Source organism: Diadema setosum, chromosome 5, assembly GCF_964275005.1.
Source record: "Diadema setosum chromosome 5, eeDiaSeto1, whole genome shotgun sequence".
NCBI classification, from domain to species: domain Eukaryota; kingdom Metazoa; phylum Echinodermata; class Echinoidea; order Diadematoida; family Diadematidae; genus Diadema; species Diadema setosum.
This window is the reverse complement of record NC_092689.1, coordinates 32,618,218-32,633,114: the sequence shown is the minus strand read 5'-3', so window position 1 is coordinate 32,633,114 and position 14,897 is coordinate 32,618,218. Positions and strand designations below refer to the sequence as shown.

The 14,897-nt window shown below is 38.7% G+C and overlaps 1 protein-coding gene across 1 annotated transcript; it reads left to right on the top strand.

Moving 5' to 3' along the window:
* Positions 1-3,315: 3,315 nt before the first annotated feature.
* Positions 3,316-14,635, top strand: LOC140229311 (outer mitochondrial transmembrane helix translocase-like). Its single transcript, XM_072309586.1, has 8 exons — positions 3,316-3,447; positions 4,103-4,310; positions 4,662-4,890; positions 6,136-6,293; positions 6,756-6,905; positions 7,768-7,908; positions 11,064-11,176; positions 13,007-14,635. Exons 2-8 carry the CDS (start codon positions 4,137-4,139, stop codon positions 13,152-13,154), a joined length of 1,113 nt encoding a protein of 370 aa, XP_072165687.1. The 5' UTR covers positions 3,316-3,447; positions 4,103-4,136; the 3' UTR covers positions 13,155-14,635.
* The last annotated feature ends 262 nt before the right edge of the window (positions 14,636-14,897 follow it).

The following is a 14,897-nucleotide window of genomic DNA, read 5'->3' as shown; positions in this document are numbered from 1 at the left end:
GTGTATGTGTGTGTGGTATAGGGGGTACCCACATAAAGCACGAGCTGCAGGGATTTCGGAAACTGGCAGTGTGTGTACAGGGGGGGGGGGGGGGAGGGGTGGGGAGTGCGTGTATACACAATCCTATACACGTGTGTGTTGTTTTGTGTGTACATGTTGTACTGATATCCGACTAAACGCCCGTATATACCGTTGTACGTCACTCCAGCTTCGGCCTGTCAACAGACCACTGCCCATGGGATCCATAGAGAGGTTTATAATGTACTAATGTTGATCAATGATGGTGGGGAAGAGTTCGCTCTAGGTATTATCTTCATGTTGTCCGTGCTTTGATTTAATCGCAGGACTGAATCCAGTCTTTCGCAACAGACCAGTTTACAATTTGAGTAGTGATTGTTATCCCCCTCTAAAGACCCAGCAACAAGCTACTGATTGTACATGTACTTGCTTACAGTACCTATAGAAATATATTACCCTCCAGTTTTCATGTTGACGTTGCTGATGCCTAGATGTCGGGCAAGTCTCGGGCAAGCATTTTAATTGCCAGGGACAACCTAAGTTAATGGTGTATGTTCATATTACAAAATATAAGCAGGGAGCGTAAGCAAGGAGATTGAAAGAGAGTTCAACGTTTGGTGAACTGTTTTTTTATTGCATATGAACGTGCTTTTTTTTCGGGGGTGGGGAGGGGAGGGGGCTGTAAAGCCAATGGGGGTCAAGTGTAGGCCTACTCCTCCATCCCCCCCCCCCCCCGGCCTTGATGGGAAGAATCTCACTGTGGAACTTTGGGAGAATCATGCGGGGGGGGGGGGGGGGGGGTCCCCCACTCCCTTTTTTTCCCGTCCCTCCCTTTTTTAAATCTTTTTTTATTTTTCTTTTAAGAGCCAGTTATCATCTTGAAACCGTAGGCCCTATATGAATAGATGCCAACATTTCTTGTGACTTAAGTTCTTGTTTCTTGATAGAAGTTTGTTGCTAAAACAATGACTATTACACATATTATGAATAAAGTGTCTTTATAGAGACCAACTGACATTACCCCTTTATTGTGCATAACTTTTCAAATCAGCATAAAGTAACTACGACTCCCAAAAATGCTTTTATATAAACAGATGTCAGTCGAAGTGTATTTCAAGAAATAAGCCCCCTCACTATATCGTTTCACCAATAAAATAACAATTTTCAGTGTTACACTATTTGAAACAATGACTATTACACATTATGAATAAAGTGTCTTTACGAGACCAACTGACATTACCCCTTTATTGTGCATAACTTTTCAAATCAGCATAAAGTAACTACGACTCCCAAAAATGCTTTTATATAAACAGATGTCAGTCGAAGTGTATTTCAAGAAATAAGCCCCCTCACTATCGTTTCACCAATAAAATAACAATTTTCAGTGTTACACTATTTGACAGGTTGAATCATGTTAAGGTGTGGTATTTGGATAGTTTGTAGGACATTGATTCAGAAATTTTTCATCGGTATATGATTATAAAAGCAGGAGGCAACCGATTCTACCAACCTTCAATCTTTATAATTTCGTTGGTGAGCGAGCTTTCATTCCCTCCTTCATCAGGGGCGGCGCCACGTTCAGAGTGAGGGGACCGACACGGGGAGCAGTGACTTCAATTCGTTTTTGATAATGGAGGGGCGGGGGAGCATTTTACTGCCATAATAGTATTTTCTGTGCCATCACTTTTCGAGCTAATCGGCTGACGAGAGAGATAGAAAAAAGAAGGCTTAACATTTATGGAGTCACTTCCGGGGTTAATCGACTGACAAGCAAGCAAGCAAGCAAGCAAGCAAGCAACAACAACAACAAAAAAAGTCTCATATTATATTTCCTGCAAAAAAAAAAAAGAAGTGTGTGCGGGGAGGGGGGAGGAAGTAAGACCCTTTATCTTCTCTAAAAAGTTGGGGCGGCCCCAACCCCCAACCCTCTCCTCCATCAGCCTTGCTCCTGTCTATAAACATTTATACGAGAATTACACCATTGTACCAACCTTTAGCAATTTTCATTCACTCCTGTTTGGCAACAATTTGATAAAAGGCTGGTAGAAGCCGTAACGGTAGTCCTGGGCACCGTTTCATCAAAGTTGTCAGCCCTGACAAGCTGTCAGTCTCTGATGGTAATCACCATAGTAACAGTCAGTGACCAGAGCTTCTTAGTCAATCAAAACCAATAAGGATTTTACTGAAATTGTCAGTGACAGACAACTTGTCAGGGCTGACAACTTTCATGAAACGGTACCCTGAATTCTGTATTGCATATTCAATTCTCACTGCTACTGAAGGGAAAATGCTATTCAAAGCACTTTGACTTCAATTTGTAATATCAAATTTATTTGATGGAATTATGAACCTCCATTTTTCGATCGTTGTTACCTATATAACTGAACTATTATTGATTTGTTGTCCCCTCGTGACAAGCTGCAAAATCTCAGTTGATTTCAGAAGAAAAGTAGGCCTACTGATTGAAGTACTGTATGATGATACGTAAGTACATTGTAATACTACGTTTATTTTAGTCCTGTATACTAGCATGTGTGAAATGACAGGCATGCATTAAATGACAATCCCTGCAATAGAGGAAGAAATGAAACTGATCGACGATCTTTTAAAGAGTTATCTTCATATTTACAGTTCAATTGGAGCCATGTATGTGGGGTGATGACATCAGTTCCTCTGTTAATTTGAATATATATAAGTTTCACGTGAAAACATGGAAAATTTTAACATTCCATAACAATACAGTAAAACACATTATTATGTGATTTCAATTTAAAGCATCTGTTTGATTTATTGAAAATCTTTTTCTCTTCTTTGTTTTTCTTCACTCGCATTTATATTGTGACAAAGGAAAACAGTAACATCGAACCTAAGAGTGATAATTCGCATTCGTATCTTGTCAAAGCAAAGAAATATTGAACAGTGAGTGATAACTCGATCCTTGATTGAAGTTGAACTGTAAAAGATGGAAGTCGGAAGATCCATCGAATTATGGGCTAAAGTTACCCGTGTTGATATTGCGCAATAAAATTGCGCACGCACTTTGGCGGCGTGCCGTGCGTGCGGAAGAGAGCGATTGCCCGACGTACAAATTTGCAGCTTCAAGTGCGAGCGCGCAAGCTCCTAGGATGAATGGTTCTTGCCAGCGAGCTAGCTACAATGTATATTACACACAGCACATGTTCACAATGCAGCTGGCGTGGGAAATCTTATGTGTAATGTGTATGAAACGCGAGATTCAACGCATTGATATTGCATTGTACGATATCAGTATGCTCATTGCATTGACCATGCCATGCATGCGTGACCAGTGATAATAAGAGTTATGCTGGAACAAGTTCTAATTACTGCAATATACTCGATCTATCGCCGGATTGCGTATGTGGATTTGGCTTTTGAAGCAGCTTGTTGGAGGCAGGAATAAATTTGAAGGTAAAAAATTGCTCTTATTTTGCTGTAGCTGTGAAAATGTCTAACAGTGAGTGTATGATCATGATTGACATGATTGATGATGAGTCTCACTGTCATGTCGATATCAGTGTCAACTATGACAACTGATTATAAATGAAATGCAGAATGATGATCCCCATTTATTGATAAATACGACTGCATTTTTGGGGGGTTATTTTCACTGTTTCGTTGTCTCTATAATCAGTTGCCTATACATAGATTGAAGTTCATACATGTGTACATTGTACTGTAGTTGTACGAGTATGCAAATGAATCAAAATGTTTGCTTACGACAACGTAGTGTACAAATGTATGTTTCATCATTGTTCATGGAGAGAGTTGTTTCATGAAGATAAGTTGGATCAGGAGTGTGAAACTATTAGTAGTACTTCCAGGTCGTGAGAAACTGAATTGCTTTTACAGATTCTTGCTGAATTCTGATGGTGATCAGGGGGGCATTTCATGAAGCATTTTGGTCAGATATTTTTCTGACAAACTGTCACAAGCTACTGAAATCCTTGTATCTGATTGGCTGAGAGCAAATTTGTCCGACAAGTTTGTCGGACGAAATGCTTCATGAAATGCCCCCAGATGTGCAATGTTTTTTTTTTTTTTTTTTTTTTTTTTTTCTTCACAGCACTTTATAGTTTATTTGAAGAAGTGGGGCAGCCATGTCGGACGGAGTGCAAGCTGTTCGCCTTTCCGGCTTTAGCATCTCCAAGAGCGATCTCCTTGGTCTTATCATCCGATTATCTATCGTTGGAGTGACCACTTATTATGGGGTCAAATGGATCGTGTACGCCATGGACCCAACCAGGAAGCAGAAACAAGAGGCAAAACAGCAGGTAAAGAACAGCCATAGAGCAATCTGTAATGTCTCCTAAATGGAAGAAGCTACTGTATCCCACAATACAGTGATAAAGAGAGATTTACAAAGTACCAGAGTCATTGATGAGGCAAAATCCCTCCCACTCACAAACTTGAGAAACGAAACTGAGAAAGCCAAACCTCCTTCCCTTTGTACAGTCATTTGAAGGAAGATATCTTCTTATGTGTGTATTTAAAAACAAAGTTTTGTGACAAGAACAAAAGCTTTCAGGCCAAATTTTATGTGATTACATTACAGATATTGCAGTTATAGCAGTTACTTGAAAGTAGTGTTTGACTACTGTCATTCCTCTTTTATTTGTATGTAGGCAGAGAAGCTGATGAAAAACCTGGGCATACAAATGTCTCCCCAGACCAAGCTGACCGAGTATGAATTGTCCATCGCCTCGCAACTGGTTGACCCGCTGACCCTCAATGTTGACTGGTCTGACATCGGTGGTCTGAAACAGGTGTGCCAGGACATCAAGGAAACCATTCTCATGCCTATCAAGAAGAAGCACTTGTTTGCTGGTTCAAAACTCATGCAGCCCCCAAAAGGTAAGCGTGGGACACAAGAACCAGATGCATAGTCGTGTCAGGACATTTCTTTGAAATCGTTCAAATTAAATTTAGTTCAGTTCAATTCAATTTGAATCAATTCAGACTTCAAAAGTCACCACAAAGGTTGTAGAATTTGCCTCCATGGTCCTGTTCTTAGAGTTTTGAAAAGATACACTGTAGGCGTCCACAACAAATCATTAGAGAGTGTGTCTGCTGTAAAATGTAATACAAACTCTTTTACGTTCAAATAGTGAAAAGTATGATTGTAGGGCAATTATCATCAGATATGAATGATAAAGTATTTGTCATGGAAAGAAGGCAATATAGTACCCAGCATGAAATTGATAATTATGGTAATTTTAATATCAATCTGGGCATTTTATGATATCCTCAGAGTAAATATTTACATAGACTAGAGATTTGTATCATCAAAATATACAGTGTATCTTGCTGCTTTATCTATAATCTGACTTGAAAAGTGGCTACTAATCAGTAGTATGCTCAACCTTTCATTCATATACTCTAAATCAGAAATTTTGATGTGCATAAAACTTTCACAAATTTTGCAAGGAACCTAGATTCCCAAAGGTAAAATGCACCCAAAAGTGTTGTGTTTAATAAGCAGCGAATGCCAGTGGCAATATGCAAGAGTTTCATGTCACGGAAAAGGCAGTCAACCTCCCAATTTGCGTAAGTTTCATGCCACAAATGTTTCTGGTTTTACAGAGCAGTACGTCGTATGTGCCAAAGTTAATTTTGCTGTGTGAAGGTCAAAAGATCTACTTAAAAAGATCTAAGGAGGAACCATAGGCAAAGGCAGGGTTTAAGATTTTGAATTCCAACTTTGCTGTCTAAATTGATTTAGAAGATGTGTTTCTATTACCATGATATTTAAGTTGTGCTACACATTGTAAAGTAACAGCATAATCTTTTTCCCCAACGATAGTACACACCGTAGAGTCATTCACTGAAATCTGACAGCTGAAAATTTCCTCTCCCTCACAGTGCTAATTTAGTATTCAAGAGTAGATGAGACTATTTGTTATTGATATGCCACCTTTTACAAGTAAGTAATCATTGAAAGAATATTTGACGATGTTAACAATCAAATTTGACTTGTGAAGAGAAGCTAAATATACTTGAATAGTGTTTGATTTATCTGTCTTATCACTTACTGGCATAGAAGTGTGATTTTAGTATCCATTTGGTATCCACATTTGATGTTTTTTTTTCTTGGCATAGGTGTCCTTCTGTATGGCCCTCCAGGCTGTGGTAAAACCATGATTGCCAAAGCCATTGCCAAGGATGCTGGCTGCCGCTTCATCAACCTGCAGGCCTCAAACCTCACGGACAAGTGGTACGGAGAGTCGCAGAAGCTCGCATCGGCCGTCTTTTCACTGGTAACCAGATCTTTTTGCGAAATAGAGAAGAGCTTTGAATGGTGACATCCATTACTTTGGAGTTTCTTGACATTTCATTTACTCTTATGTGCTCAAATGGGTGGCTGGCTATCACTGCAGTGCAACTTGCAAAATACAACTTACTGAATGAAGTTTCAGTGGTAGCCGTTAACCCATTTAGTATGAGCTAACTTTGCCATTAACATGCATTTCCCATGCACTTCTGCTCAAGAATACTCAGGGATAGTCTTCCGTAGGTTAAGCCATTACAATCTAAGGCAGACATCAGTTCTTGTATTAGTTTCTCTCACTCACAGGTATTTGGGTTATGATTTTGACTGTAAGATTTATTGTCACAGCAGAATTACGTCATAATGAAGATAGGTATGTTGTGTATTCTATGTGTCTTGTTACAGTTGTGCTAGTCTTTGCTCGACATTTTTTTTTTTTTTCACCACACAGGCGAGTAAATTTCAGCCAGCAATAATCTTCATCGATGAAATCGACTCCTTCCTTCGGTCTCGAGCGTCTCACGATCACGAGGCCACGGCCATGATGAAAGCACAGTTCATGACCCTCTGGGACGGTCTCATCACTGACGAGAAATGCGAGGTGATTACTTGAAATCAAGTCACATACTGTGTACACCATGTATTTGGCTGGGTTTTTATTTCTGTGAATTTCGCGAGTCGGGTGCTTTTTGTGAAACTAATAACACACAATCATATGAACTCTGATTCTGAATGAATGCAATGTGTATGCATAAGTTTCTTTACCCATTACCGTACTCCACAATTGCAAATTTAACCACTTGTTAAAAATGTCAGGAATTCCTGATTGACAAACAAAAATACATGCCATATACAGTAATATCCATGGCTGATGCCATGTTTTTAAAAAGTTGGGGGCCAAATATTTCTTGTGCTACTTTTGGGTTTCATGAGCTAACAAGGAAAAAAAAAAAGGCCCTCAATGCAACTTTCTGGTGCCACTTTTGGGTTTCTTCAGCTAACGAGCTTAAAAAAACAAAAAGGCCTTACCCACACTTCTAAGCCCTCTCATACAACACATAAACAACTTAATCACATTTCTGCTGGTGCTAAAATTAGGTTCTCCAATGTAACAAAAAGGCTTCATAATTTCAATTGTTTTGTATGACTGAATATCCTTCATCTGTGAAATATGCTTATTAAATGAGTTTGAGATCCAACTCCTTCCTCTTCAGGAAGGAGATGGATCTCAACTCTTCAAGTAAGATTCCTTAGAATCTTATTCTGTTTCATGACTGACCGCTTCATGATTGATGATGTCCATTTTGATAGAGATGGACAATAATTACATAGCTAGATGATTGAACACACTTCTTCTTCTTGGCTAATCAACTCTGCATAACTTGTGAGTTGATATATCATCATTCTCACTCCCTCACTCACTCCCTCTCTTTGTTTTTATTTATGCAATCGCTCCTCTCCAGGTCATTGTGATGGGAGCCACAAATCGTCCGCAGGACGTCGACGCGGCCATCTTGAGGCGGATGCCCACTTCCTTCCACATAGGCATGCCAGATAAGGTTCAGAGGAAGCATATACTGGAGATCATTCTCAGAAATGAACTGGTGAGTGCTGTCTGACTCTGCTCCAATTGTTTGCCTTTTTTAGTTCTTTACTATCATTATTATCATTATTATTATTTCTTTTTAGAACTACATGAATCATAAAAAGGTTTTTGCTATTTCACCTTGGGTCTTGTGATAAATATAGCTCCCAATGCTTGGAAGACCAAACTTTTCAAATTAAATTAAATAGACAATGTGGTAGGAGGAAGGCAACAGCTGAAAAACTTGTAATAACTTTGTTCCACAAACTTATGTAGGCAGTTGTAGTTTTCAAAGTTTATGATTTTCATTAATCTTTTTGTTGATTTGGTCATGCTAGTGTGAGTCGGCTCAATGAATTACAGATTTTTAATTGCCAAGTCAGCTACGGTGATAAATTTGTGAAAATGCAATTTAAGATCAAAGCTTATAATTATCAAGGAGAGTATTGTGTTGTCTCATGTTTGAGAGAAGGTTTATATTTAGCAGGAAGTTTGTTAACTGTGCCCTGTGTTATATTATACACTGTAGTATATTAGTGATTAAATTGATGATATTCTTAGAGCAGTCTGGGAGGTTTTTTTTTTTTTTTTTTTTTTTTTTTTACAGTTTGGTGAATGCACTAGTTGATGCACGTATGGAGCCACCCACATGTAGAAATCAAATACACTCTTTTGCTTTGTGCACCAATGGCATTTTTTATTTGCAGTGCCTGTCTAATGATATGTACAGTCAAACTTGTCTATAGTGGCCACCCAAGGGAGACGAAAAAGTTGCCATTTTAGACAGATGGCCACTGTAGACAGGTTCTTAACATAGTTTTTCTCTCGGAGGGAATTGTTTTTAGTGGCCGTATACAGTAGGTGGCCGCTACAGCAGGGCTGCACACTAAACCTTTTTTCTACTGGTCTGACCTGTCTGTTGGACCAGTAGGTACCCAGTTTTTAGGTGATCCGAGTATCCTCTCGGATCACCTATTGTATCTGTACGGATTCTTTCTTCTTCTTCTTCTTTATTTCTTTCTCCTCAAATGTTGTGCAGAGGTTAAATCAAAAAGTCATTCACCTATCACTTCTAAACTGATACCATATATGTATCACGTCATAAGGACGACAGATCTAATGTATCACTGTGATCAGTCAACCATGACGTCACTATGACGTCATTATCTGAAAACACGTTCACATTCGTATCTCATTAATGGAATGGATTTTCTCAATGAAATTTACATATCATATAGTTCAAGTCAAGCTCTATTGACATATTTCATAAAATTTAGTCACGTTCATAGTAAACGAGCGCGTACGCGCGCGTTGAAATTTTAACATGCTCCAATCGAGCTCAAAATTGTTTTGCACACGTTTCAGGTCATTTGGAGTATTTCAGAAAAAATTGACGGACGCGTACGCGCGCGCGCATATACGCACGCACAGCTCATATGCAATAGAAATTTCCCGTTTTTTCACACGTATCGGATGTCTGAAATGTCAAAGAATGTTTCTACCAAGTTTCAAGTCGATCCGACTCAATATGACGTCATACGGACCCGTCAAAGTTGAAATTCCGCGCGCGCGTCAATGGCGATATACAGTGCAACAATGCCAAAAAACCGCCAAATTTAAATCCGATTTTACTCGTCAGGATGGACGGTGACCCCCCATTTTCTTTACATATTTTGAAAGCTGATGAGTTGTATATATCGTTTCATGGGTTGGCGATACTGAAAAAATGATTAAAAGATATCAAATTTCTTTAAAAAGTAAAAAAAGTAAATTTTCAAAATGACGTCATCAAAATTCAAGTTCACTCGAGCGTATCTCACTTATCCTTTGCCGATTTTCACCTAACTTTCAGTATGTTGTAGCTTATTTAATGTTCTTTCATATTTATTATTACAAACTTTTGATTGGATGACGTCATCACCTTGTAAAAATGGATTAAAAGTATCCTTGTAAAATTTGACCAGTTTACGTGTTATCTCTATGGGAGAGCAGTTTTTCTGGAAGTGAAAATTGACATGACTATCTTTTTCGAGCACTAGCTCACTTATGCTTTGGTGAATTTTTCCCAGATTTTAATATGTTGTAGCTGAGACTTTGGGCTATCGCTAATGTGCCCTTCGTTTTTTCATACGATGTCGGGATCAAGTCAAAAAAACTTACTTGAAATTAAAGTTTATCTTCGATGTATTGAAATATTTCTTTCTTTTTGCAATGTTATGTGCAATAACTCAAGAAAAACATACCCTATCACCACCATATTTTGCACATATTTAGTTCATGTCACGAACATTATTTCATAAAATGACAACGACTTGATCAGACGCCATCTTGGGTATGTAAATTAGGGTCAAAGGTCATAGATGTTTCATCCTGTATCTTGGTGAATACATGTCCTATCTTTCCCATATTTTGCACACGTAAAGACCATGTTACAGGGATCATTTCATAAAATAACCACTTTCTGCTCAGATGCCATCTTGTCTGTGCAAAGTGGGGTCAAAGGTCATATATACTTCTTTTTCTATTTTCGCTATGACGTGTTATCTCTATGGGAGTGAATTTTTTTAGATGTGAAAATTGACATGACTCTCTTTATCGAGCACTATCTTACTTATGCTTCGGTGAATTTCTCTCAGATTTTAGTATGTTGTAGCTTAGACTTTGCACTATCACGATTCGAATCATTGATTAAAAAAGAAATCGGATCACCTTAATTTGTCAGTGATGACAAATTACAATCTCTAGTTCAATTTTTTTTTTTTACTGGTCCATTGTGCATTGTTACCGCAAGAAGCTACTATAGTACTTTCTGTGTTACAGTCATCAAGGGACAAAGTTTTTAATATGATATACAGTGCACTCCCGTTAAAACGAACACGGTTGTAACAAAATTCCCATTACAATGAAGTAAAAATTTAGGCCGCAACATTATCTGTTCCATGTTTTTTTATTGTTTATTTGTTCAGTTATAACGAAATTTCAATATAACAAAAGAAAACTGCTGAATCCAAGGACTTTGTTATAACGGGAGTCAACTGTAACGTTTCCTGATACTGCTTTAGGCCTTTCTCTGTCAGCTGACCAATTCTACCCGATTGTCCCATTCAAAACATGATGTGTGCACTTGTCTCTGTGATGCCCATGGGGGCGTGTCTGTCCTGTAATTATTGACAGGTGGATGGCGACATAAACCTGACAGAGATAGCTGAGAAGGCGGAGAAGTTCAGTGGGAGCGACCTGAGGGAGATGTGCCGGAATGCCTCCATGTACCGCATCAGAGATTACGTGTAAGACAGCTGAGCACAGGCCAGTGGCATGGGTGTCATATGACCTTTGAACCATGACCATAATTTCAGCCACTGTTTATATACATTGTACATCAACAAAAATGATCTTTACAGCTTTGCTGCATGGAAATCAAATGCAATAGATTTTATTTTATTACATTGTATTATTATTTTTTTTTTTTGGCTAATATGGCTGTGCATTGATGATAATTTTTTACACTGCTTAACCTGAAGTAGATGCTGTGAATCATAATGAAATTAAAGCAGTGCATCTAGGTAAATGAAAGTGCTAGTAAATGGAACAAATGAGGTCCTTGAGTGCTGTGTAGTCATCTGTCTTTACATCTTGTGGGTCAAAAGGTGTATTGCCATATTATGAATGTCATTAGCAGTTAATGAGATGAAATACTGACTATCAAAATCAGTTACCATCTTTGCACGCTCTGTGTATTTTAACCATCTGGTACTTGTTACTTGGAATGAAAAAAGTCTTGTGCTAGATACCTACAATGATCATATATTTTGCACAGTACAATTTCCTTGACACGTGATTGCCATCAAAGCACACCAAAGGTTGTTCAATTTCTGATTTGTTTGATAAATTTCTTAACCATACATGATCTGACATTGTAGGCTCTTATTTGGGGAAAGGCCCTAAAAAAAAAATTGTACAGTTAAACTCGCCTAAGTCGACATCGCATATGTCGAATAATCGCGCAAGTCGATGATTTTAAAAAGTCCCGATTTTTCCCCATTGACTTACATGTAATAATTCACTCACAAGTCGAATTTTGTAAGTCGAATACTCGCCTAAGTCGATGAAATTCCAAGAACACTTTCATGGAAAAACCATTAAATTCACTGTGCCTAAGTCAAATAAGATTTTATTGTGCAATAAATCACTGTCAAAATCACGAGACGCCAGTTCTTGTTTACATAAGAACTAGCCTGACCAGACAGGTGACAAAAAAAAAAAAAAATGATCTAAAGTATCACAATTTATTCAAAGCGATCGCATGCGATTGTTGAACTCTCTTCGTGTTTGGAGGTCCGCTGGTACAGCCCTGTCGCGCTAGCGCTACGTACGTACAGCGACTGGGCTGTGTATAGTCTGTGTATGTTTGCAGTCTGCGCTGTGCAGTGGATGGATGAAGCTGCTGAGTTTTCAAAGCGGAAAGTAGGGGGAAAGTTACGGGCACGGGTTAATCAGAAGTACACCTCTACACGCATTTCAAGCCACGGTATGGTAAACTGGAATCAATCACTGCTCAAATATCGTTCATATTCACTTCCCCAAGGTTTAACAAGGGTGTAAAGTAATCGGACCTGTGCCAATGCTAATGCACTGTCCATGCAAAGTTAGCCGCGGCCCTGCTGGGCGACCCGTGCTGCGGCACACCTCTCCAGCTCTCGGCTCCAGAGTAGACAACATACATGTACCTTTATACATAATGTACGTGTGGTGTGACTGTTGTTAAGTCGATTTTTTTCAACTTACGCACAAGTCGAAACTCGCCTAAGTCGATGTGTTTTGCTCAGTCCCGAGAAGATCGACTTATGCGAGTTTAACTGTATTTTGCAAAAATGTGGACCTTCTGAAATTTTTTTTTTTTTTGGGGGGGGGGGGGGGGGGGTCGTACGACCCTCACGACCCCCCCTTGCATACACCCATGGGTTTCATGGAAAATACTGTCTTTCCAAAACTGTATTACTGCACATGTCTATGTATCCCTGCCTGTATTTACAGTGTACACACTGTGCAAGAAGACCGAACATCTCTTTCATCATTTACTCCATTCACAATCTGCTTTCCTTCATCTCATTGTATAGGGAAAAGGATTCTGCCGATGATGAAGCAGACGGTGACCTTCGACCCCTGAGCATGGCGGACCTGGTAGCTGCAATGGAGAAGATGACAGAGGCGCGAGCGCTTCAGGGGCACGGTCTCCCCTCTGTCAGCACGTTTCCCCTCGACTGACACCAGTGATGAGACTTTTTGAGTATCTCACTTTGATTCATGCAGGTCATACATCGTACCTCCTGATCACTTCTCTCCCTTCTGAGGGGGGCATTGTTGAATTTTTTTCACATTGAAAGTGCAACATTTTGCTGCAGAGGGTAGCCAAATGCAGAACTTTCATTTACTCATTGTGAGAGTACATGTTTGTCCTGGGACTGTATAATTATGTTTTGTTTTGTTTTAAATCCCTTAAAATATTGTGTGTAATCAGTTTGATTTTTGCAATCCATATGTTTTCCCATGTGTTCATGTTTGCAACTGCACACCGCACTGCAGTGTTGTACTAAATGGGATATGTGGTCAGTGTGTATTGTGATACAGTGTGACTCAATAATAACCAACTCGCCAACTTGACCCCTTCCACACACACACACACACATACACACACACAAAGCCGAAGGGAGAGAGCTTTGATGTGTCACAAACTTGAATGAAAACATGTTTCTGCCACATAAGGGAGAATTTAAAAAAAGATGAATAAATCTGAATGAATTTGTGCTGGCCATGCATGCACTAACAATGCACACAGTAAGTAAGTAATTGTCCTGAAAGTCAATAATTGTCCACAAAAAGTGTTATAGATTTTTACTCTCTGTAGGAAGGTGTATGGGAGAGGTATTTGAGTGTTAATTTTATCTTGTCTTAAGGAAGCCCATCTGTAAAGACTAAAGGGTGTTCCTCGAATAATATGGAATTCATCAGCTGTTTTGGTGTATATTGTGGTTTATGTCTGTAGGTCTTTCTTATTTCATATTTCGTAATTGTATAAAGCAGTCCAAGAATTCACAGCAGACAGATCGACTTCCAAAGACTTGATTAAATTTGAAGGAGCTGTGCTCGATCTTTTGATCTGTTCCCTCAATGCGAGGTACATCGTACGTGTATATTTTGTTTAGCAAATATGACTGTTAGAATGAGGACAGATCACAAGAAAATTCTTATGGTGCTGAGATTGTTTACTTTTTTAGTTACCTTTACATTAGAGGAGGTACCCATGGCAGATTGTGTGCATAGTAATTAACTGAATAAAAGGCAAATAATGATAGGAAGTAAGTTCTTAGCCTTAAGTGTAAGCCAGGAAATTGTATTACATCCCTGGTTTGAGATGAATGTCATACCTCTTCCATATTTTAGCCCACAGTACTGGTGAGTGCAGTCTCTTGGACCTCTCATGACATATTAAAGGGATTGTATACTTTTGGTTCAGGTGCGGCTTCAGGTTTGCAACTTTTTTTATGAGATATTGAGAACTTCTTATGATACATGAAAGAGCATGCAATTCTAAAAGGAATTTAAAGTTTATTTGATGAAAATTGGTTTTGAAATGGCTGAGATATCAAAAAACAAAGAGGTCCTGATAAATGGTGGGACCCACCTTTTATTAGGACCACTTTGTTCTACATTGTTTAATGTTGTTGTTTTGTTTTTTTATTAAGACCACTTTGTTCTACGTTGTTTTTGGATATCTCAGCCATTTCAAAACCGATATTCATCAAATAAATTTGAATTCCTCATAGAATTGTATGCTCCCTTGGACTTCATAAATTATTTCTAAATTATCTTCCAAAAAGGTTAAATCTGAATCCCCCATCTCAACCAAAAATACCATTACTTTAATAGTATGATGCTTAATGTTGTTGTTTTTTTTAATGTGCAGAACTGAAATAAGTGAATAGGATTGAAAAAGAAGTGGTGCATGGT

Excerpts from the sequence above, each read along its gene's own strand:
- LOC140229311 (XM_072309586.1), top strand. The coding sequence starts at position 4,137 with ATGTCGGACGGAGTGCAAGCTGTTCGCCTTTCCGGCTTTAGCATCTCC. Across the intron at positions 6,294-6,755 it reads CATCGGCCGTCTTTTCACTG|GCGAGTAAATTTCAGCCAGC; the intron begins GTAACCAGATCT and ends TTCACCACACAG. Across the intron at positions 7,909-11,063 it reads TCATTCTCAGAAATGAACTG|GTGGATGGCGACATAAACCT; the intron begins GTGAGTGCTGTC and ends AATTATTGACAG.